Source organism: Stegostoma tigrinum, chromosome 16 (genome assembly GCF_030684315.1).
Source record: "Stegostoma tigrinum isolate sSteTig4 chromosome 16, sSteTig4.hap1, whole genome shotgun sequence".
NCBI lineage: Eukaryota > Metazoa > Chordata > Chondrichthyes > Orectolobiformes > Stegostomatidae > Stegostoma > Stegostoma tigrinum.
This window is the reverse complement of record NC_081369.1, coordinates 13,594,131-13,619,228: the sequence shown is the minus strand read 5'-3', so window position 1 is coordinate 13,619,228 and position 25,098 is coordinate 13,594,131. Positions and strand designations below refer to the sequence as shown.

General features: G+C 41.2%; 1 protein-coding gene across 1 annotated transcript in view; it reads left to right on the top strand.

Annotated features, from left to right (window-relative positions):
* Window positions 1-20,837, top strand: part of LOC125459998 (adhesion G-protein coupled receptor G2-like) — a 75,202-nt gene extending 54,365 nt beyond the window's left edge. The window contains exons 13-21 of the mRNA XM_059651526.1: window positions 5,542-5,692; window positions 8,122-8,250; window positions 10,517-10,624; window positions 10,723-10,768; window positions 10,854-10,960; window positions 12,578-12,702; window positions 12,883-13,151; window positions 14,379-14,478; window positions 20,680-20,837. Of these exons, the coding sequence (XP_059507509.1) occupies window positions 5,542-5,692; window positions 8,122-8,250; window positions 10,517-10,624; window positions 10,723-10,768; window positions 10,854-10,960; window positions 12,578-12,702; window positions 12,883-13,151; window positions 14,379-14,478; window positions 20,680-20,728 (1,084 nt within the window). The 3' untranslated portion in view covers window positions 20,729-20,837. The remainder of the gene's footprint in view (window positions 1-5,541; window positions 5,693-8,121; window positions 8,251-10,516; window positions 10,625-10,722; window positions 10,769-10,853; window positions 10,961-12,577; window positions 12,703-12,882; window positions 13,152-14,378; window positions 14,479-20,679) is intronic.
* Window positions 20,838-25,098: the final 4,261 nt, after the last annotated feature.

Genomic DNA, 25,098 nt, shown 5'->3' with positions numbered 1-25,098 from the left:
TTATTAAAAATTCTCCATTAGGCAAATAAGTCTGATGTTTTTCTGACCTTCCCCTCATTCCGAGCATTTTACTGAGCTGGGAACCACCTGACCACCCTTTGATGTTATACAGTCAAATAGCTTTCCAGTTTTTCAGAACAAATAGGGTTTGTATTCCTTATTTTTCAGCAGCTAATTTATAAAATGATGTAAAAAGTAAAGACATTTTTTCCGTGATGTAAAATCTTAAACTGACAAGTTTTTGTATTGAATTCCTGAAGTGGCTGTTAAAGTCATATATCTCCATTCAGTTTAGTTGCATGTTCAGGGAACTGTTGAAAATTGTATTTATTCCTGGAATGTAACTACCATACAGCAAACCATTAGCAGTTGTGAAACCAGCACTTCTAGTGTTTAAACCACTCTGAATCTTGCCTAATAGTTTGATTGGGTTGCAGGATAATTAAAGAATGTAAATGAAAGAATATGTAAGCTTATTGACAAAGAACTGCACGTTAAACTCCATAAAAGAGAAAAAGGAATATATATCTCCTATAGAGCACAGTTGCACTGGGCACTCGTATCGAGATATATATTCTTTTGTCTCCTTGTGTTGAAATTGTACGTGGATAAGGTCCCTTGCCAAGCCCTGCAACAACACCTTACCTTGCAGTTGGAATCCAACACCAAACATGAAAGTATGTGTGTCTAACAGAGTGTGCCAAACCTGGCCTTCCACGGCAGCTGCCACCCAGCCACACGTATGCCAGCACAGGAGGATGTAAACAGGGTTGGTGGAGTCCTCCAATCTTTTGAGCCAGTTTGTTTGATACTCTCACACCCATGACTGCTGCTCGCTCTGCTTGTGTATCTGTATGAATGGCCAACAACTTGGGCTCCTGCCTGGGTCTGAACAGGTGCCTGGTCCCTGCCAATCATCCAAGTGCCCATGCCCAATGCTCAGCCAGTTGAGACAGTGATGCACTGCCCACTCTAATCTCACTAAAATAGCTGGCCAGATGGCAGTCTCTGAGCTGGTGGAGAGTGAGGGATGTGGTCTTGCCAGTGTTTGCTCTGTGACTCCTTCCTCAGACGTGGAGGAGGTGGTGCCCTGTGGGTCTGCCGTCTTGATGGCAGACACTCTACAAGTGCCACTGGTGCCTGCAGGAGGCAAAAGAGAGACTCAGTTCCACTTGGGGTTGTTGCCTAAGAAGGATTATCAAGCCTTTTAATCTAGGCATTCTTATGTGACAGACAAAAGGAAGGGAACAGACTCAGAATTTAATTAAACAAACCCTTCTTTATTATAGCTCCTTAAGAACCATTACTCAATATAAAACATACATTCTTTGTAACATTTAATTCTTATTTCATCTAACTTAGCCTCGGCTTTTAGTCACTTCATTTAAGTTACCTTTACCTTACTTTACTTAATTCAAATGTAACCCTAATTCTTACTTTAGTTCTACAACTTTGGCTTAAATTAAATACAAACCCAATTTGAGTGAAGTGGCCAACTTTTTTCTCCATGTAGACCCCACCCCATGGTTCTTTGTCTCGCCTCATGACATCTCTGAAAATTACTTCAGGGCACATGTTTTCAAATGTGGTCTGAAAGGCTTCTTCTGAGAAAATTTCTTTTTTCTGTTAATTTATCTGAAAATGCGCCCCTTTCCAGAAAGATCTCTGGCACTGAGCCAATGAATTGATCAAAGCCTGATCACATCGTTCGAACCCAACAAGAGTTTACAGGTCAACACTCCCAAATGTTGTAAACAGCGACATTCCATACTCCATATAAGATAATAATGGTGCCCATATGTCTGAAGGCCACCATGATTGTTGCTTTACTTGATCAGCCCAGGAAACTGCAGGTCACAACAGGTCCTGGTGCAGTTTTAAACAAGCTTGACCAAAATTCCCAGCATGCTTGATTGTAGCTCTTAAACAGCCTAGTAGCCTTTCTGCTGCTGGCCACCTGACCAAAGGGTAGAATCTGCAAGCCAGGAGTATGTTCCCAGTGATGGTAGTGGGAGAGCAGCACTACCTTGGGCTGTGATTCTTACTTGGTTGTTGAGACACAGACCCTTCGACATCACCACATGACGTTCACAGTCCCCCCTGGCTCAGACAAGGAACCTCTCCTTGGAGGTGGGAGAAGAGAAATGTTGAGAACACCATCACCCAATTTGCCTCCCTACAGCCCTCCGGACTCAATATTGAGTTCAATAATTTTAGGGCCTAAACTCTCCTATGTCCCAGCCTCCCAGCCCACACACCAGGCCTTGTTACCACATAGCCTGCCATTACACACCCCCTGTTGTTAGTCACTAACAGTCCCCATTAACAACTATTCACCCTCCCAGCCTGATCGTTAGCAACTCCTTTGTCTGTCAAACTGTCTTTCTCTCTCTTTGGGCTCTGTCCTATCTTTTACTTCCTACCCCACCCACCTCCCTATTTTCTGCACATAAACTCACGTTTTCCCAGCCACCATAGTTCTGAGAAAGGGTCACCAGCCCTGAAAAGTTAACTGTTTTTCCTTCACAGATGCTGCCAGACATGCTGAGCTTTTCCAGCAACTTTAGTTTTTGCCACATTCAGTCTGTGGGACATGTGCTCTAGGAATGAGACGAAGGGAGATACCAAGTGAGCTAAAAGGGACAGGCACAGCTTTTAGTGATGGTACAAATGGGAAGTGGGTACAGTAGCAGTGTTAGAATGAGTGTGAGACAGCAGAGAGAAAACAATGGTATTCACCCTGGGGGAGTGGAGCTGGCTGGTCGTCTGGTCTGATGACATGACACTGATGATGATGGAAAATTTGGACCATCTTTACAGCATCGGTGCCAGTCCTGAGGGAGGATAGCAATAGTCCTCTGCACCAGCACATCCTCCCTCCAAAATGCTGACACATTGTTAAAATCTGTTGGAAATGCTGATAAAGTGAATATCTCACTGAGATAAGAATGTTTGAGAACAAAATCACCACTTCCAACAAACTTTTCCAAAATACTTGCAACTTCTTAAAATCTCTTGTAGTTTTTATTAAAAATGCATATCTCACTGAGATAAGAAGTTTGAAAAGCAAAATCACCATTTCCAGTAAATTTATCCAAAATGCTGGCATATTCTTAAAATCTGTTGTCGATGATACAAAAGGGCCTATTGCATATCTTAAGAATGCGGCAGTATTTTGGATAAGTTTACTGGAAATGGTGATTTTGCTTTTCAAACTTGCTTATCTCACCCAGGTATGCACTTTTGTCACATCTCCAACAGGTTTTATGAGCCTGGATAGAAATGGAGATTTTCAAGTGCCAAGGTGCCTTTCTCAACGGGTTATGCACTTTAGTAACATCTACAACACAGGTCAAGAAGTTTTACAGGATTGGAGATCTTGATGTACAAAGTTGCTCATCCTCCAGGTCCTTGTCCACAAAGGATAGAGCTAACCTGCCTCTGTCCACCATCTCTGGAGCAATTCACCATGCAAGACAGCTCCAGATTGACTGCCCTTGACCCCGTGCTCTGGTGAAGGGCCTAGGCCCGAAATGTCAGCTTTTGTGCTCCGGAGATGCTGCTTTACTGCCACCTATAGTGAGAGAGGAGATAGGACAAGCTAGATGCCATAGAGATGTGGTGGATAGTTACTATTTGGTGCATTGTAGAGAATAGTGTGAGCAAGTTCTTCCAGACAGAAACTGGTATTTAGCTACATTTCTGGTAAAATTCAGACTATTTACCATTTCTCTTTACAGATACTGCCCTGCCTGCTGAGTCTTTCCAACTGTTTCTGTTTTGATTCCAGATTTCCAGAAACTATCATATTTTGCTTTAGTAGGTAACAGAGAACAATATAACTAAGATTGCAGATGACACTAAATGAGAATGGACAGAAGATAGCATAAAGTTACAAAGAATCAGAGGCAGATTAATTGTTGGTCAAAACTGACCAGGGAAGTTCAATTTGGTCAAGCTTGGGAGAGATTGTCCATTTGGGACTGAGATGTCTGTTTGTTAAAGGTGGAGGTATGGAGTTGAAGTGGAGATCGGCCACAAGGGGGTTAATGTTTCTATGTAAAAACCGAAAGAACGGTGAATGCTGTGAATCAGGAACAAAAACCAAATTTGCTGGAAAAGCTCAGCAGGTCTGATGACATCTGTGAAGGGAAAAATAGAACTCACATTTCGGGTATGGTGACCCTTCCTCAGAACTGTTTCTATGCTCCTGTATTGTATAAAAGATAGGAGTAAGTGTTGGCTATTTAGATCTGCTCCACTGATCAGTCCTATCAAAACAGATCTTTATCCTCAACTCCACCTTCTTTCACTCACCTCATATCCTTCAGCATCTATCCAACTCTGTCTCAAATATTACCAACAATTGAGCATGCCCAGCTTGTTGGAATCTAAACCTAACAGCCATTTGAGTGAAGAGCTTCCTCCTCAGTCTTAACAGGTTAACCTGTTATTCTGAAACTGTCACTCTCCCTAACCACGCATTTTTCTTGGTTACAAAGCCTTCTGCTCCACCACCTCTAATGCCCTGGATATCTTTCTCAGCCTCTCTATTTTATAACTGATTATGAATATACCTGCTGTAATGGTGTGCTCTTGTGGAATTAATCAGGTAGACATTATCTCAATCATCGCAAACATACAATTTTATATATGATTTAACAATGATATTTATAGATTTCTATATATGAAGGTAATTTAGTCCCTTTCCTGAATCGCTTTGGTGATAAACACCACTATCTGTAATCCTGCCAAATGCAGCGAGTATGTGGTGTCTTACATAGTGCAGTATCATCCTGCATTTCGTGAAGTTTCTGTTCTCCCTTCCCCTAAACTATTGCCACTGCAATTTGCAAAAATCTTGCATATTGTTAAATAACTGAGCTTCCTGGGAGCTATCCTTTCTGGGCCTCAGAATGATACATTCCATCACTTTTACAGTTTTTGTTATAGATAATGACTGAATAAGCCTGATGAGTCATATAAAGTCACTCAGTGCCTCTGCACAAACTGCACTAACCCCACCAGATATCTTCAGGCCAATTGATTGGCATCATTGTGTTTTCTCGTGTGACTGATGCACGTCATACAGGGAACACAATCATTGAGTATCGTCTAGCTGACGTTGAGCAAAACTAGGGAATTCTTTGGCCTAGAGCAGTGCTCAAGGCTCTGGGCAGATCCCAGGGTGCTAACAGGAGCAAAGTGCGAGGATTTATTGCAATCAGGAATGCAGCTCGCATTTAAACCCATCACAAATGACCAAACAGGTCTAGTTATAGCTTGGGGAAGTGCGGTATTTGCATTGAAGACAAAGATCCCAAAGAGCCATCTGTACAGCCTTAGCACAGGCTTCAGACCTCTCTCCTTCAGCTCCTTCACCCAGACAGGCAGCTTGAGTGCAATGTGGGCCTCAGAACAATGCACCCTGTAAAACTATTCATTCTGATGCAGCAAGTTACCACGAGCCCACTGTTAGAGTGTTACAGCCCTCTATCACTGTCAGTGCAATAATATTCTTCATTTGTCAATGTTTTGCAGAGCTTCATTTACCTCAGTTTTGGAAAGTCAACTACAATATGTAGGTTGTAAAGAGGAAAGACAAGTTGTTGAAACAGAGAATGTAATATTTTATATTCAAGATATAGATGCTGAAAATTTTACAGGTCTCCAGTTCCCTAATTCAGATACGGTGAGTGCATTTGCAATCTTCTTTTGTTCCAGTTAGAGTTCTGCTGGCAGGATGAGTGGTTGTATAGAAATATACATTATGTGAGTGCACACAATAAGAATGAGGGGGACCTCATTGAAAACTAACAGGACTAGACAAGATAAACAGAGCAAGGACATTCCTCATGATGAGGGTGTCCAGAACTAGGGGTCAAGTCTAAGGATTTGGGATAAGCCACTTAGGACTATAATGAGGGGAAATGTCTTCACCCAGAGAGTGGTGAGCCTGTGGAATTCACTACCATGGAAAGTGGTTAAGGCCAAAACAGTGAATGATTTCATGAAGGAGTTAGATATAGTTCCTAGGGCTGAAAGGATTAAAGCTGATGTGAAGAAAGCAGAAACAGGGTAGTGAGTCGGATGATCAGCCGTGGTCATACTGAATAGCAGAGCTGGCTCGAAGGACTGAATAGTCTACTCCTGCTCCTATTTTCTATGTTTCTACAAACACACACACACACACACACTATACCCTCTACACACATACAGTCACATTACACAAACACAACATACGTGTGGAGCCAGTAGCACAATGGAAAATGCATTTGACTACGAATCAGAAGATCATAGGTTCACGTCTTGTCTGGCTCAAGTACAATTTGCAATTTCTTCACACTTCCAAACTAATCTTTAGGGTGGCTCAGTGGTTAGCACTGCTGCCTCACAGCACCAGGGACCTGCGTTCAATTCCACCCTTGGGTGACTGTCTGTGTGGAGTTTGCACATTCTCCCCATGTCTGCATGGGTTTCCTCCCACAGTCCAGAGATGTGCAAGTTATGTGGATTGGCCATGTTAAATTGCCTGTAGTGATCAGGGATATGTAGATTCGATGGGTTACAGGGGAATGGGTCTGGGTGGGATGTTCTGAGGGTCGGTGTGGACTTAATGGGCCAAAGGGCCTGTTTCCACGCTGTAAGGGTTCCATGAAACAACAAGAATGCATCTACCAAGTATATGTTTACAAACAAAAGCACAGACAGACAGACATATACACACAAGCACACAGGCTCCATCACATGCATATATACACTTACACAAAGACTTAATCGTATATATACACACACACACACACCAATATACATACATACATACCCATACTTAAACATGCACACAAACACAGCAGAAACACACACACATGAACATGCACACAGAAGCACAAACATATACACACAGGCACAAAGTCAAATATACATATATGCACACGAATACACACTATATACAACACAAACATGTACAAACACATATGGAAAAGAAGACACATCTCATAGACACACACACACACACACACACACACACACGTGCTCATGCAATACAAACACTTTAAATATTCAACTCACCACACACAACACAACATACCTATCAAACATCCTTATCATACACAAAACACACAACATACCACATACACAATGCACACACCAGACGTGTACAACACACTACATCACACATAAAAACACAGCAGCCACAACAGAAATAAATTCAACACACACACATGCGCACATACCAATATACACAAACATACATGCATGCACATACACCCCATTGTATATACACACACAATTATGTGCATAAAAACACCCGCAAGCACATACATTCACATATATACACAAGCGCATGCACACATATGCACTAATATACACATAAACACACAGGCTTACATAAAAACTCATGCACATAGACATATACCCACACAAGTCACAAGCACACACACAAACACATGCTTACACCATATACATACAATGTCATGCATACCTACATTTAAACATGTTTATACATACACACAACATGAGCATACGCAGTGATGTCGAGAGTTGGCTTCTATTTTCTGGTTCCACTCTCATTTCCCTGATGGCCATGCTGGCCCCAGGCCCCTGTTACCATATTATGCTGTGGAAGGTACTATGACTGCTGATAAAGACCATTCACAGCAACTGTTAGAATTTCCAGTAAAAGTGAATAGTGTGTTTTTAAAGGAGAGAAGGAAATTGGATTTATTTGGCACTTTTCACTGCCACTGGATGTCACAAACTACTTTTGAAGTACTTTCTGGAGTGGAGACACTGTTGTAGAAAACTGGGCAGTGAATGGATGCACAGCAAACTCCTACAAACAGAATGTGACAATGACCAGATTACCTTCTCTTCAGTTGTTGATGGAAGGATAACTCCTGTAGTCTTCAAAATATTGCAATAAGATCTTTTACATCCAACCAGGCTGGTAGAATATCCTATTAGTTTAATATCCTATCTGAAAGTCAGCACCTCCCAGAGTGGGACGCAAGGCCAAAATGTTGAAACTGCTTCAGCATGTCACTCCTGCAAGGAAGAGGAAAATGTCATTAAAGATTCTTGTCAGTAACCAAATTTATTATTTTTATTGAATGTAAAACCCAGGAGAATATCTCTGCCTTTGACATAACAACTAGAATCAGTCTGCCACCAACTCTCCTGGATGGTGTCAACATTGCAATGAACATGGTACAAAGTAGAATATTACTGTTTAAGGATGCAAGACTGTTCCAGGTAACGTAACTACTTTTCTAAGGGTCTAATGAGCTGCTGGATTTTATCAAAAAGTAGTGAAATAATGGAACAGTACTGGTAAAAATATCCATTATTATTTTACATGCTGCATGTTACCCAGAGTATTTTATCTTAGGAGATAGTTTCAGTTCTTTTCGTGAATTATTTGAATAGTTGTTGAACTTTTGCTGTGCTGAATAGATCCATTGACCATATATTTATTAGTGTTTTAGGCTAGTACCTCATCTTTAGTGCTAAGGCTTCCACAGTTACACTGATTAACAGGAGCAAAAAAATATCGGGGGTGGGGGGGGAGAGGGAACGGAATAAAAGGATAATCTTTGCTTAAAATTGTTACAAGGTTGTGTAGAGTAAATCATGAAATAGAAAGCACAAAGCTAGAACTCGTTTGTAAAAATGATAAGGGAGAAGAGTGTATGGTTCCTTTAGGAGGTAAAGTGTTTTTCTAAGCTTAGAGATTTATACAGAAAAAGGTTGTGCCTGTATGTAGTTGAAGATGTACAGCCAATTCTGAAACTGAAACGTGTCGATTGGCTGTGAGATCGGAAACCTTAGGCTGGCTTTGATGTTTTGGCACTCGTTGGAATCAGCCAATTAATTTAAACTAGGACTCAATGATTGAATGCCAATTGAATTTAAACCTGATGATTTTGACAACCTTAGACCAATGCTATTGTAAGAAAATGGATATTGTTACCCAAGGCATATAAAGAGGTTTTTGAAAATTGGTGTGAGAGAAACACCATCTGAAAAATAAGCACCTAGCTCTCACAAGAAATCGCTAAGGACTCTAAGTAAGTGCTGTCTATCCATAAAAGGTACCATGGCACTTCTAGCTTAGAGTTTTCATAGAATATTTCATAGAGAAGATATCCCTGACAACTGGATCAGTGGAAAAAGGTGTTTGTGACTTGAGAACAGCAGAAGAAAGGCATGTAGACTTTGAGAAACTAAGTTTTAATTTATTTTCTTATTACTTGTGTTTACATAAGTGGGACATGCATTTATTAGAACAGCATACCAGTAGAATTTAGCTCAGTTAGGCAATAGTTAATAGTTAAGGGGGAATTGTTTGGTTTGATAGTAATTTTGTTACTTTGTTCACTGTTAGTATTAAATAAATAAATTGCTACTCATTACTTATAAAGGGAATATGAGGGATTTTCTTTTATTTAACCACTCTTTTTACCAGATTATAAAGGCAAGGCGAGCTTCTCTGGGTGTTTCAGGTTTAACTATTAGAAGGGAGCCTCTATTCCTGCCATAAGAGACTGGGGGCTTGGATTTCAGTGTAAGTGTCAGAGGGATTCAAGCTCCCCCTTTGTAACAAAATCATAATTGTCAAACATTTGTGCTTCAGGCTATTTCAGAGAGCCAGTAATATTCATCATTTTGCAGTGCACCACACCACAGAATGTGTACCTGATTCAATATGTGTGACAGTAAACACATATATCACCTTCTGGTGCAGTGCCAACATCCCTACCTCTGAGCCAGGAGTCCAAAATTCAAATCCAGAGCTGTGTAATAATAGCTCTAAACAGGTTGATTAGAAAGCAATGAAATGTTACCTTTCCAATGGACCACAAGGAGTGACAGATTCAAGTTTCCATCAGGTTCAGTCAATGCAACAATAACAAATTGCATTTACATAGCAACCTGCCATGTAAAAAAAATTGTCCCATTGCTGCACAATAGCTGTAGTCAAACAAAAAAAAAAATCGAGTGTATCATTTCAAGCACCTCCCATCCCTTCATGTTCCTGCAGTTGGGAGCTTAATAAGGTACTATCCATATGGCTACTTTATAAGACAAAAGCTCATGGTTTTGGAGGTAGCATGTCAGCATGAATAGAAAACTGGCTAAATAATAGCAGACAGAGTTGGCATAAAAGCAGATATTTTCAGAACTTCAACTTGTAACTAGTGGAGTGGCCACAAGGATTAGTGTTTGGGCCATAATTATTTACAATACAACAATGACGTGGACGAGGAAAATGAATGTACAATCGCCAAGTTTGCAGATGACACCAAAATAGATGGAAAGGCATCAATGTTCCTGTTTACTTTCTAGTAAACTTCCCAATCAATACTGCTTTGTCTTACAATATCGCACCCACATCTTGTACATTCGACAATAGCTAATGGAATCTATTTTCACCCAGAAACTGGGCTGCTGTCCACTCTATTTCTTCCTTCGATTTTGATAAGAAATTCTGCTACAATCTATTTGTATATCTTTGCAGGCTAAAAATCAAACTATTTTAAGTAGAGTGGTTGGAATTCAAGTGGGGAACAGTACGTTTGATAATCTGACAGACCCTGTGATAATTGTGTTTAACAAACCATCACCGGTAAGGACATTTTTCACTTTTCATTATTCAGTTGATTAGAAGGAAGTATCTACATGGAGGGTGGTAAAGACTTATTGATAATTTTTTTTTCATATTAGGTAAATGACACTCCAAAATGTGTCTTCTGGAAGTTAGAACAAAATGGTAATAAAGAAGGCCATTTTCTGAAATATTTCAATTATCTTGGAACGAAGGATTGATTTCTAAGTGATGTAACTTTCTGTTACAGGGAGCACCGTTGAGGGTCACTGGAGCCATTCTGGCTGCACAACGACAATCACAGTCAATGAAGTCACGTGTCAATGCAATCACCTGACCTTCTTCGCTGTCTTGCTGGTAGGTCCAGTGTAAGGCAATGTTTAGTATCTTCTGGCCCATTCCAGTTCAGCTTTGTTCGACAATAATAAGCCCTCATTGCACATAAAGATACAAAAACAGACAAGAAAGACCAAAAGTTTTATTAAGACGGTGACACCCCAACAGGCAGCAAGCTACTCAGCTGCAAACCCATCTCCCCCCTTCATTTCCTCCAGAGTTATACAGGGAGGCAAGAGAAATTTAATCTGAGGGAGAAGCTTTGGTAAATTTCACTCTGATCCTGATAGGTCTATGAGACAGTGACAACGGGTGGTACAACTGTTGTTAATTCACTCACTTTGGGTAGATCAAAATGTCTTTCACTCACCAAAACTCATCCAGCTCACTTTGGAATGGTTGTAGCAAATCTCACGCTCCCCATGTGTGCTGGGGATTTCTTCCAGAGGTTCATGACTCTTGCAAAATGAATTCTTTCTGAGTATCTAACCCAAGTGTCTGTCTTTATAACTATTACTGATTCCCACCCTCCCACATGTCATCTCCCATCCCCCAACGCTGTCCTCACTGCCTGTCGTGTCAGGATTGTCAACATTAGGACTGGGAGTTTCATTGAATTGGTTCCTGTTCTGATGCCATAACTTTTCTGGAAGTGCAGCAAAAACCCATTTTATGTGCAGCAGTGGGATTTCTGCCCCAACCCTTTATACTTATTGGCATGGAGTGGAAGTAGCTCTGGGAAAATTCCCAGTCCTGATCACATCTCCTCAAAGCCAACGCCTTATCAAAGTGAGAAGGCCCAGTTTGCTCAGTTTGCTCTGATATCCATGAGACCTCAGATTAGGTGTCGATAACAATCGCTGTCCTCAAAATCTCTTCCAGGGACTTGATTGCCCCAAACATCTGAGGGGACCAAACCTAAAACAGCCATCAAGACATGGCCAGACCAAGACCTTGTACACAGTAAAGGCAGACTTATAGTTTAACATCAAATTGTTCCAGGCTGATACCTCATTGGTTTTGCTCAGCTGGCAAATGACATTTATCCCCCTAACAAATTTTTCTTTGGGGAATTGAGAAAACTTGCCTTCCTTACATGGTCTCTTTACATGACTGTTTTTGGCTTTCTGAGTAATATGAACCCAGGCATACCTGAGCTGCCTGCTCCATGATGAGCAGTGATTCCAATCACACAACAGTGTGCTTGCTTCTTAACCACCATCTGAACAGCCTCAGCAAGACTCGTGTTAAACCTGACAGGGAAGGATGAGTAATAAATGTGGGTTTTGCCCAACAATCCCAGAATGAGCTAAATCAGTAGCTGTGCAACAGGGTAGTAGACATTAGCTAAGCCCCCTATTACTCTCCAGATGCTAAGTATCTGATATGGAACTCGTTGTTCTAGGGATTGTGTGGAGGCCAAGCAGCTCAGAAGTGAAAAGGTAGTTGTTCAGAATGTGCACATCACAGTGGCTGGTTTCAGACAGACCTGGCCTTAGATCAGGTATTACTGGGGCTTCTCTGGGAGAAGAGAAGATATCCTATGGGAAACACAAGCATTGAAAGTAGGGAGCATTACTCACTTAAAGAAAACATTACCCAATACTCATATCAATGTTCTCCTTTTCTTTAATAAAGCAAATCGATGGGAACCCACCAGTGGATGAGAAGACTTTGAAATTACTAACATATATCACCTGGATTGGTTGTGGTGTTTCTGTCATTTTCACAGTAATTACTCTAATCATCCACTTTATTCTCAGGTATGAACATCAAAGATGAAATTTCATGTAGAAGTAGCCGTTCTGAATGATCTCACTGTACAATCAACATATATGACAAATGACTGAGTAATTCAGAACAGCAAGTTCATTAAACAAAGCGATGTTTATCTGCTTGTATGTTTTTAACTCCTAAATGCTGTTTCTTTTCTCTTCATTTAGAAAAAGACAAACGGACCCTTCCATCCAGATCCATGTGAATCTCTCTGCTGCCTTGTTTCTTCTCAATGCAAACTTCTTAACCAGCACAGTGTTCAGTTTCAGTAGCTCTGATGAGTTCTGTAAAGCCATTGCTGCCCTGCTGCATTACTCACTTCTTTGTAGCTTTACATGGATGGGAATTGAAGCATTTCACCTGTACCTTATGGTGATCAAGGTGTTCAACATTTACATTCGTTTTTACATGCTGAAACTCTGCCTTCTCGGTTGGGGTGAGTGCAATGTAATCAATTGCTGACTTATTTGTAAATGCATGGTCTAATTCTCACTGCCTCATGTAGCAACATTTACTTCATTTTACACACAAAAAAACTAAAATATAAAACAGTTAGTCTTTAGGGAATCTTGCTGTCTCTGTCGAAATAACAGGAGAAAACTCTGTGCAATTTCAACTGTGATTAAGAATCAAACTTGGTGAAGGTGGGGAGTGAACAGATTCAGTCCCAGAGCAGAAAACTGAGAATAGAAGTGATTTTTGATAGTCCAGATTTATTGCCAGCTGGTAACGAACACAGCTTGAAACATCCTTGATATGTAGCCCTGAGACAGCAATGATCAATGATCAAAAAAGGTCATCCCCACTTGTGAGGGTGGAATTAACGGTGCTAGAGAGCGTTTTTCATGATTAATTGGAGAGATTTCTGCAGCAATAAACTATTTCTCTGATAGAAAGCTACTTGTTAGGACTCTAAATTCAGTGCTGAAAGGTCAAGGGTGAGGCATCCCAGAGTCATCCCTGAGAGACTCGTGTCCATATTAGCCGAGCATGACCTCGCACAGCCCAGTGCTTTAAACAAAAGACAAGTTTCCCTCGGGCAGCCGCCACCTTTGTGTTACCACAGCAGGAATTGAAGGATTCAGACAGCAGCTTTCACTTTCCAATCTGTCACCACTCTCCATAACAGACCAGGCAGCTCATGTCTGACTGTACTCACATTACTCAGCAGAAAAAGTCAGTCAGAGACAGGGGTCAGCTCCATGCTAGGCAGGAGCCCCTACTGAATGTATACTATGCAGCCCAGCACCTCCAAAGCATCCTGGCAAAATCTGAAGTCTGAATCTTAACGTCAGTGACCTCTTTGTTCGTCTGATACGCGAGTGTGCTGGAATCTAGGGGGAGTGACATTCATATATACCAGCTACTCAGCCGGTGCTCTGAGTGAATTCAGTAGCTTGTTATACATTGTGTCAGTTTATGTCTTCTGTGAATTTGAAGAATATAACCAAGACTTTTCACATCAAGCCAAACAAAATAATATTGACGCAAGGAAATAGACCTCCAAAAGCAGTCTGAATAATTCTTCAGTAAATTTCAATGGAAAAGATGAGACACACTGAAACATCAGCTGTTGATTCATTATGACATCATTTTGATCTGCTGGTACAAAGCAATTTCATTGCCAGTAAGTCTTGGTAACTCTGCTCATATGTATTCGCAGGCTTCCCAGCTGCTGCAATTTTAATCATCATTGGAATAAGCACAGACCATTATGGCCGATATTCAATTCCCGTCGATGGCAATCACAACCCGACTGAGATGTAAGTTTCGTACATCAGTTACTGAATGATAGAATAATGCAGTACAGAGGGGGCCGTTTGGCTCATCATCCCTGTTCCAGGTCTTTGGTAAAGCTTTCCAGCTAATCCTACTTTCCCACTCTTTCTCCATAGCTGTGTAGGTAGTGTCCCTTTCTGGTATTTATCCAATTCTCTTTTCAAAGTTACTGTCTGCTCCCAAGATCATTTCAAATCACAGCAATCTATTCTGTAAGAAATTGTTTCTTTCTGTTGATTTTGGGTTGTTTTGCCAGCTACAATGTTTATTGACCATTCTGCCTTGAGAAACAGTTTACCGTATATCAATGATAGTCTCCACCTATCTTCTCCTCTATCCATCTTCTACCCAGCTCCCCCTCTCTCCCAATTTATTTCAGAAACCCCTTCCCCTCCATTTCTGAAGGGGGGTCTAGGCCAAAAACATCAGCCTGCCTGCTCCTCTGATGCTGCTTGGCCTGCTGTCTTCATCCAGCTCCACACCTTGTTATCTCAGAATCTCCAGCATCTGCAGTTCCTACTATCTCTGATACCATTTATCAACACTATCTTCAGCACCTCGACCCTATGTCCTCATCGGCTTCTCAGGCCCAGGGAAAACAACCCAAGTCTCTCCAGTCTCGCTGTGTAACTGCAATCCCTCATCTCCAATACCATTCAAGAAAATCTCTTCCGCTCCCTCTCCATGGCCGCAATATACTTCCTGAAGTCTGGTGCTCAGAGCGGAAATGAGGACTACAACTGGGTTTAATCCATTATATAAAGTTTCAATAATTTCCTTGCTTTTGTACTTCATTGTTGTCTTAATAGAATTATTTACTAGCAATTAAAAAAGATATCTTTTTACCATTCTCTTTAATTTGATCTATCATTTGCAAAATGCAGTGCACAAACAGCCTCAACCCCTAAAAGTCTCTTTACAATCAATCACTTCCTTCACAATTACAGTGTATGTTTATATCACCTCTCCTCATTCCTTTCTAGAAATGTCATCTGCCACAGACTGGTAAAATGGAGAGTTATATGTCTTCCTGAAGCCTGTTTCTTTCCTCTTTGCAGTTTACTGATTTTCAGAGGTTTATTTCAGCTGCAAACATTGAAACTGTTACAAATTATATACAGATTTAAGTAATGAATTTATTAAGAGGTGGCAAAATACTGACTTGTGAGGAACACCATTACTTGGGATAAAAATGCAATACTGTATTAATATTTCTCCAAGCTTGCCATAGCTGGGTGACCTCACGCATGAGCGCACTCACTGCTGACATCCATCTTACAGCTAGTTCAATTTACACACAGCCCAGACAGCAGCGTATTCTATAGAAGTCATAGCGTGGTGTCAGAAGTGGAGCTACAATTCAGTGTTGACAGTTGCATAGAGGCACAGCTACAAAAAGAGGAACACAGGAATGTTCAGATTTACCAAACACCCCTGGAAAGGAACAAAGAAGATGACTATAGCCGAGACATTGGGTAAGAGCTCGTGTTCTATCATGTCTCCCAGTCCTGGCTGAAATGAAAGGGGAGCAAAGCAAAACTGGCAGCTTTTCTACTCGCAGTAGCAACAAGGTGATCTAATAATGAAGCTTTCAAAAATAAGGTTGTGGCCATGTGAAAGCACCACACTTGTATCGATAGGACAGATTATTCAGAGAGCCCAACGCAAAGACAAAAACAAAGATCTGCAGTTCCATATCATGGGCAGCAAGCAAAAGCCTCTTCTCAGCTGGAGCAGGCCAGAATGGTAATCCTCAATGTGTCACAGCATTTAAACTGGAACAGATCCCAGAAAAGTACAACAATGTGTTAACAGAGTTAGGGTCACTGTGCTTCATGTGAGGGGTGAGGCTGGGAAAGGGAGTCCTTCAAAATAACCATAGCCAGTGTGGGAATTGAACCCATGCTGTTACTATTAGTGTGCATTGCAAACAAGCCAGCCAGCCAACTGAGCTAGCTGACCCCCGCTGCTGAATCTCAGTGGAAGGATTGACCAAGTGAAGTGAGCACTTCTCCATTTGGATGAATGTTATACCATCAACTCTTTCTGCACAAACTCTTCTTAGGATACTTTTAATTAAAATATTTTTATGTCCTCTCAACAGGTGTTGGATAAAAAACAAGACAGTGCATTACATTACAAATGTTGCATATTTTGCACTCATGTTCCTGGGTAACTCTATCATACTGCTAATTGTGTGTGTGAAGGTGTTCAGATTGAAAGGGGCAGATAGAAAGAGTGTATTCACCGTAGTTGGGTTGACTTATCTACTGGGCATTACCTACGGCATAGCTTTCTTCTCATATGGACATCAGAGTGTACCTGCAATGTACCTGTTCTGCATCCTCAACACTCTCCAAGGTCAGTCAGAGAGTTACTGGTACTGTATGCATTGACCGGACATATAAAGTTACAATATCAGGGCATTAATTGATTTTGCTAAACTCTCACTTATTGACAGGCACTAGCCTCTAGTAAAGAATTTAAAAATTAGAACAAATGCAATTAATTGAGACGGTGAAGTAACACATTATTGCAATTCTATATGATAGTTGGTACTAATCTGTATCTGTCATTTCCCCACTTAAATGTTCAAACTCTGTAGTGATAGATGTGAAGTTGAAGTATGATGATTCTGCACTGTGAGATTGTAAAACTCGCAAAGCCTGAACTAGTGTGGACAATTAAAGAATGTCATTGATGGACTGGAGAGAGATATTCCTTAAACCACAATTCTTTGTACAGGGATTAATAACTCATAACTGTGCGAACACTAAAATTAATCTACCAATTTAAATCCATAATGGAATTAAATCCCTGGTGATAGGGCACCAAATTAACATTGGTCACATTAAAAAGTGATCATAAAGCTTTTGAATCATTCCAAAGAGACCACATATTTTTCATTTTTGCAACTATCAACTGAAATAGAAGTTGGACTGGTATAATCGGAGTGCCAGGAAAGATTTGCAACCTAAAAACCAAACGTTGCAGATGGTTGACTTGCACAATACTATGTTGCTTTTTGGAAGCAATAGGAGGGAGAATTGGAGACTGGACAGCATTGAGAATCTTTGGAGCTAAGCAAATTATGGCTGACAACAGCCCTCTGATTGGTTGAACCAACAACAGCTGAAATGATACGAAACACCCAAAGCCTGTAGAGAGAAAGTGACCAGATCCCCATCCCTCTCCCACTCCGTGGGAAAATGACAGGAAAAAAAAACACGGAAAGAATTCAAACAAGGGAAGAGCTAAGTTCACATGATCAGCTATTGTTTTGAAGGATGACATCAAACAGACACCAGAGTATCATTACAAAAATCAAACATGCTACGACAAAAAGGATTTTTCACCCTGTAATTTTGACTTTTAATCTTCAGAATTTTGTTTACCTATTATTCTTTTTCCATCCACAGTGTCCGTCTTAAACCATTTGTCTTTTGTCCATCTTAATTATATTGAGTGTGCATGGTTTGGTGGGTTTGAATGGGTATAGACAATAGACAATAGGTGCTGGAGTAGGCCATTCGGTCCTTCGAGCCAGCACCACCATTCAGTATGATCATGGCTGATCATCCACAATCAGTATCCTGTTCCTGCCTTATCCCCATAACCCTTGATTCCACTATCTTTAAGAGCTCTATCCATCTCTTTCTTGAAAGCATCCAGAGAGTTGGCCTCCACTGCCTTCTGGGGCAGAGCATTCCATATATCCACCACTCTCAGGTGAAGAAGTTTTTCCTCAACACTGTTCTAAATGGCCTACCCCTTATTTTTAAACTGTCCCCTCTGGTCCTGGATCCACCCATCAGCGGAAACATGCTTCCTGCCTCCACAGTGTCCAATCCCTTAATAATCTTATACGTCTCAATCAGATCCCCTCTCATCCTTCTAAACTCAAGAGTATACAAGCCCAGTCGCTCAAATCTTTCAACATATGATAGTCCCGCCATTCCAGGAATTGACCTTGTGAACCTACGCTGCACTCCCTCAATAGCAAGAATGCCCTTCCTCAAACTGGGAGACCAAAACTGCACACAATACTCCAGGTGCGGTCTCACCAGCGCCCTGTACAGGTACAGAAGGACCTCTTTGCTCCTATACTCAATTCCTCTTGTGATGAAGGCCAGCATGCTATTAGCTTTCTTCACTACCTGCTGTACCTACATGCTTGCTTTCATTGACTGATGTACAAGAACACCTAGATCTCGTTGTGCTTCCCCTTTACCTAACTTGACTCCATTTAGATAGTAATCTGCCTTCCTGTTCTTGCCACCAAAGTGTATAACCACACATTTATCCACATTAAACTGCATCTGCCAAGCATCCGTCCACTAACCTAGCCTGTCCAAGTCACCCTGTATTCTAATAACATCCTCCTCACATTTCACACTGCCACCCAACTTTGTGTCATCAGCAAATTTGCTAATATTACTTCTAATGCCTTTGTCTATATCATTAATACATATTGTAAACAGCTGCAGTCCCAGCACTGAACCTTGTGGTACCCCACTGGTCACTGCCTGCCATTCCAAAAGGGACCGTTTATCACTACTCTTTGCTTCATGTCAGCCGGCCAATTTTCAATCCAACTCAGTATTTTGCCCCCAATACCATGTGCCCTAATTTTGTTCACCAATCTCCTGTGCGGGACTTTATCAGAGGCTTTCTGAAAGTCCAGGTACTCTATATCCACTGGCTCTCCCTTATCCATTTTCATAGATACATCCTCAAAAAATTCCAGAAGATTAGTCAAGCACGACTTCCCCTTTGTAAATCCATGCTGACTCTGACCTATTTTGTTACTGCTATCCAAATGAGTCGTAATTTCATCTTTTATAATTGACTCCAGCATCTTTCCCACCACTGATGTCAGGCTAACCGGTCTGTAATTTCCTGTTTTCTCTCTCCCTCCTTTCTTGAAAAGTGGGACAACATTTGCCACCCTCCAATCCGCAGGAACTGATCCTGAATCTATAGAACCTTGGAAAATAATTACCAACGCATCCATAATTTCTAGAGCCACCTCCTTCAGTACCCTGGGATGCAGACCATCAGGTCCCAGGGACTTATCAGCCTTCAGACCTAACAGTCTATCCAACACCATTTCCTGCCTAATATAAATACCAGCCACTACTGCATCTGGGAGATTGCTTGTGTCTTCCCTAGTGAAGACAGATCCAAAGTACCTATTCAACTCATCTGCCATTTCCTTGTTCCCCATAATAAATTCACCCGTTTCTGACTTCAAGGGCCCAATTTTAGTCGTAACCAGTTTTTTTTCTTTTCACATACCTAAAAAAGCTTTTACTATCCTCCTTTATATTTTTGGCCAGTTTTCCTTCATAGCTCATTTTTTCTGTGTATTGCCTTTTTAGTTATCCACTGTTGCTCTTTAAAAGCTTCCCAGTACTCCAGCTTCCCACTCATCTTTGCTATGTTATACTTCTCTTTTATTTTTATACAGTCCTTAACTTCCCTCGTCAGTCACGGCTGCCCCCGCCTCCCCTTAGGATCTTTCTTCCTCTTTGGAATGAACTGATCCTGCACCTTCTGCATTATATCCAGAAATACCTGCCATTGTTGTTCTACTGTCATCCCTGCTCGGGTATTGTACCATTGAATTTTGGCCAGCTCCTCCCTCATAGCTCCATAGTTCCCTTTATTCAACTGCAATACTGACACTTCCGATTCTCCCTTCTCCCTCTCAAACTGCAGATTAAAACTTATCATGTTATACGTCTCAATCAGATCCCCTCTCGTCCTTCTAAACTCAAGTGTATACAAGCCCAGTCGCTTCAATCTTTCAACATATGATAGTGCTGCCATTCCAGGAATTGACCTTGTGAACCTACGCTGCACTCCCTCAATAGCAAGAACGTCCTTCCTCAAACTGGTCTTGTTAAAGTTAAGTGTGTTACAAAAATAGTTACTTTTTGTTACAGGCAAAACCTGGTGGAATAGCAGTTAGTCAGGTAAATTTGTCATCTCGGTGGTTCCATTAGGATTATGTACATTGATATATTTTGTGATAACTCATGGAACATTGAGGTACATTTCCCAGCATGCATCTCCCTAGTTAACGCGTGACATTATTAATGACCTAAAATCTATATACTAATGTTAACACATGTCATATAAACACTGAAACCAGTCCTTAAAATAGTTTGTTTTGCTTGCAGGGTTTTTCATATTCCTGTGGTACTGCATGTTAATACGATTGCCCAGTAGCACGGTCAGCGAGACAAGTAATAATACAATTCTTGAATGAAGACAACTGAAACGTGCGCCCATCTATTTCTAAATTGCTTACATCTTGCTTTGATTTAATTTCTAACCATATTTCACTCTCACCTCTCACTGTAACTTGGATCTAACGCCTACGAAGCACAAAAACTGAAGTGAGTGCATATCCAACTACAACCTTGTGACAGTTCTGCACTGAGGTTTTATCGTGGTTCATTTGTATGATGAAAAGAGATATCATTGCTAGATCAGTCATCACTGACTTATGTTAGAATCACTATGATAAAATAATGCTCATATTAACTAACAATATTGAAGAATTCTGTTGATTAAAACTTTGCTTGTTTTGTGCTACAGCTTGTATTTTTAATCACTGTATATTAAATGTAATCTATGTACGCAGGCTAATGCAGACATTTACATTGTTACCATTCAATCAGTAATCTAAAGTCCATTGACATATCAAAATAGATTGCATCTGAGATTTCAGTTGCAGTAAGGCAGTGCCACATCCTTGAAATCATAAACTAGTTTCTTGTGTTCAATGAGCGTCAATTTAGTGGATGTTCAAGCTGACCCGATGTCCCCTACAGGCCAAACCAAAAGAAGTTCCAATCATACAATCCCTACCCTTGAGCCCAACTAGTCCACACCTGCCCTGAGAGCATCCCACCCAGGCCCATCCCCCTATAACCCACCCAGCCTGCACATCCCTGAACACTACGGGCAATTTAGCATGGCCAATCCACCTAGCCTGCACATTTTTGGACTGTGGGACGAAACTGGAGCACACAGTGGAAACTCCCGCAGACAAGGGGAGAATGTCTAAACTCCACGCAGAATCGAACCCAGGTCCCTGGTGCTGTGAGGCAGCAGTGCCAACTACTGAGACACCACGCCATCCCTTTCCTTTAAAATCTCAGAAAAAGTGCTGAAAATGGGTTTTAATGTTCTGAAGGAGTAACAAAGTCATTTGGTTTGTCTTCAGCTCCACATATTTTCTTGTAATTATCACTCTTCAGTGTTTACTCAGATTATAGGTGATCCCTTTGTTTGATATTCAGCTTTTGGCGTTTTACGCTTCTTGGATCTCCCCTTGAAGGTGGAACATATCCACCTGCTGGCAGACTAGATTTAAACATTAATAAAGACCTGCATCCTTGCAGAAAGTTAAGGCCCTTTTTCTGCCATTACCTTGAAACCATATACCAATTCTTGTTTGCTGTCTTCACTAAACTACTAAAAACCCACTTTATGTCCAACCTTTTAACGTGAATCTCTCCTCTGGTTTTTCTGTCCTTTTAATTACTGCAACTCCTTAAGCACCCTTGTTCAAATTATTTTTAAACCATTGAAGAACTATCATAAATCCAAGTAGTTTTGCACTCATGGACTCATAAATAAGTTAGCAATCGTCTTTAACGAAGTAAAACAAAATTGGAAATGGCTTGCTGAAGACCGAGGTGTTTTACAATGCATCCCTCAAGAACATTCTTACACACTTCAGTTTATACCGTCTAAAGTTGCCTTGGCACATGCTGAATTTAGTTCAAAATCTGAAATTTTTGCAAAGCCTTTTTCGTATATTGAGAGCACCTGTGATAAAAATCACCAAATTAGTGGAGGAATTAAAGGAGTAAGCTTAAAACAACTTTGGGCAGTGTGGTGATAAAGGGTTATAGTCAAAAAGTTGCCAAAAGGAAGCTCACAAACAGCTCTGAAGGAAGAACAGGGTGATATGAAAAAAAAGCATGAGAAAGCTGACTCAATACCTTTAAAACTGATTACTGTCAAAATAGAGGACTTCAAAACTTATTTTTATCCATTTAAAAATCCCCATATATAAGAAGATTTAACAACAATAGGAACTCTTCCAAACTCCTGAAAGGAAGCCAAGTTTACCTTGATGCTCATTTGTAGGTGACTGCATTTTCAGGATCAGTCATGTTTAAGAAAAGTTGAGGCCTGCACCAGATCCCCACCTGAAGGTGGGACACAAAAACTTATCAATTTATATTATGACTATACATATAATTTCAAAAAAATATTTTTGTACATGCTGTGTATTCTTAGCTGGGTTTGAAAGTAGTTTCTACTTTGAGATGTAAAACAGTTATATTACATGAAATGTACACAACCAACATTTCTCTAGTTAAATTCATTACTGCAACAGTTATTTTTGGATGAATTGGCTATTTGAATGATCTTCTGCTATATAATATTGTCACCTAATCCAGGACTGATAATCAAATTAAAATACCTTTAAGCAATCATTCAAAAGATGTTGACTCTCATGTTAATGCCTCAACGACCTGACACACTAACAGGTATTAATAATATTCTAACATGTATGATTCTATGGGATGATATTTGTTAGCTCAAGTCAGTTGCTTTTGCTGGAACCTCTCATCTAATAAGTGTTTCATCCCAAGGTAAATAGACTGAAGAGGGAGCAAGAGGAATAGGGTACATCATTTTAGCATCAACGCTAAGTTCCAATTATAGAATATCTCCTCAGTGAGACTTTAGCCTAAAAGTATGTTCAACCGGGTGCATTTCCCTTGGCATGGCAAGGGTATAGATAGTAGAACTCTTAACCGTGTGTTTCCTGCCACAAATATCTCCCTTCTGTCAGTTTATCTTGCTCCTAACTTTAAATTTCAACAATACTTTATTTTGAGACAATAGAAGGGGTATTTATACATATATTTTCACTCAACACCCAGGATAGTTAAGGAGGAAAAGAAAATGTGAAAATCATTTTGTTGCACAGCACCGTTCCCCACCAGGACATCCTAAAGTGCGTTGCGGTCATTTAGTACAGTTTGTAATGTAGGTTCCCTGCTGTAGAGAACTTGGCAGACAGCAGAGCATCCAAAATCAACACTGTGACAATGTTTACAACATCTGTTTTTAGTGATGCTTTTTTGAGTGATAACTACACAGCAAACTACAGGAGAGATTATCCTGTCCTTCGAATAGTGCCACGAGACTCTTTATGTCCAGCTCTGAGGCAGACAAAGCCCAGGTTTGTCATCTCATTCAAAACATGACAGCTTTGACCATGCAGCACTCCCTCAGAAGTGCACTGAAATATCAGTCTTGATGTTAGCCCTAAGTCTTTGGTGTGGCTCCTTGGCCCCATGACTTTCTTACTCAGAAGAGGCACAAGTGTTCTTAAGTTTGGCGCATCAGCATGATTTTTGTTAAGGTTAGTATTCCACGAATTCTAAAATCCTGAGGATAATATATTGCTCACAGCCTGGATGATAGAGTGCGTCAGTGCTCCCAGTGAAGAGGCAGGACTCTAGATGGGGGTGTGCGAACTGCCTGCTCCATACCACCAGTATCTCACATTCAGCTTTGGGCACTGGCACAACTATTCAGGGCAAGGGGATCACTGGAATACGGGCCACTTTCTTCAGAAGAGGGAAGTCACAAAAGCTGTACCTCTGAGGAGAAACCATCGATCAAACTCGAAAAGACAAGTCATCGATCATCTCTCTGAAACATAACCACTGATCAGGCCACACAGGAAGTCATGAACCTACCCTAGCCTACTTCAATATCGAAAGAAGAAGGGTGGCACAGTGGCTCAGTGGTTAGCACTGCAGCCTCACAGCGCCAGGGACCCAGGTTCAATTCCAGCCTCGGGTAACTGTCTCCCAGTGTCTGCGTGGGTTTCCTCCGGGTGCTCTGGTTTCCTCCCACAGTCCAAAGATGTGCAGGCTAGGTGGATCGGCCATGCTAAATTTCCTGTAATGTTTAGGGGTGTGTGGGTTATAGGGGGAACGCTCTAAGGAGCAGTGTGGACTTGTTGGGCCGAAGGGCCTGTTTCCACCCTGTATGGAATCTAATCTAATTGTATGGTCAGAGATAATGGGAACTGCAGATGCTGGAGAATCCAAGATAATAAAGTGTGAAGCTGGATGAACACAGCAGGCCAAGCAGCATCTCAGGAGCACAAGAGCTGACGTTTCGGGCCTAGACCCTTCAGAGAGGGGGGTGGGGTGAGGGTTCTGAAATAAATAGGGAGAGAGGGGGAGGCAGACCGAAGATGGAGAGAAAAGAAGATAGGTGGAGAGGAGTATAGGTGGAGAGGTAGGGAGGGAATAGGTCAGTCCAGGGAAGACGGACAGGTCAAGGAGGTGGGATGAGGTTAGTAGGTAGGAAATGGAGGTGCGTCTTGGGGTGGGAGGAAGAACAGGTTAGGGAGGCAGAGACAGGCTGGGCTGGTTTTGAGATGCAGTGGGGGGAGGGGAAGAGCTGGGCTGGTTGTGTGATGCAGTGGGGGGAGGGGACAAACTCAGCTGGTTGTGTGATGCAGTGGGGGGAGGGGACAAACTGGGCTGGTT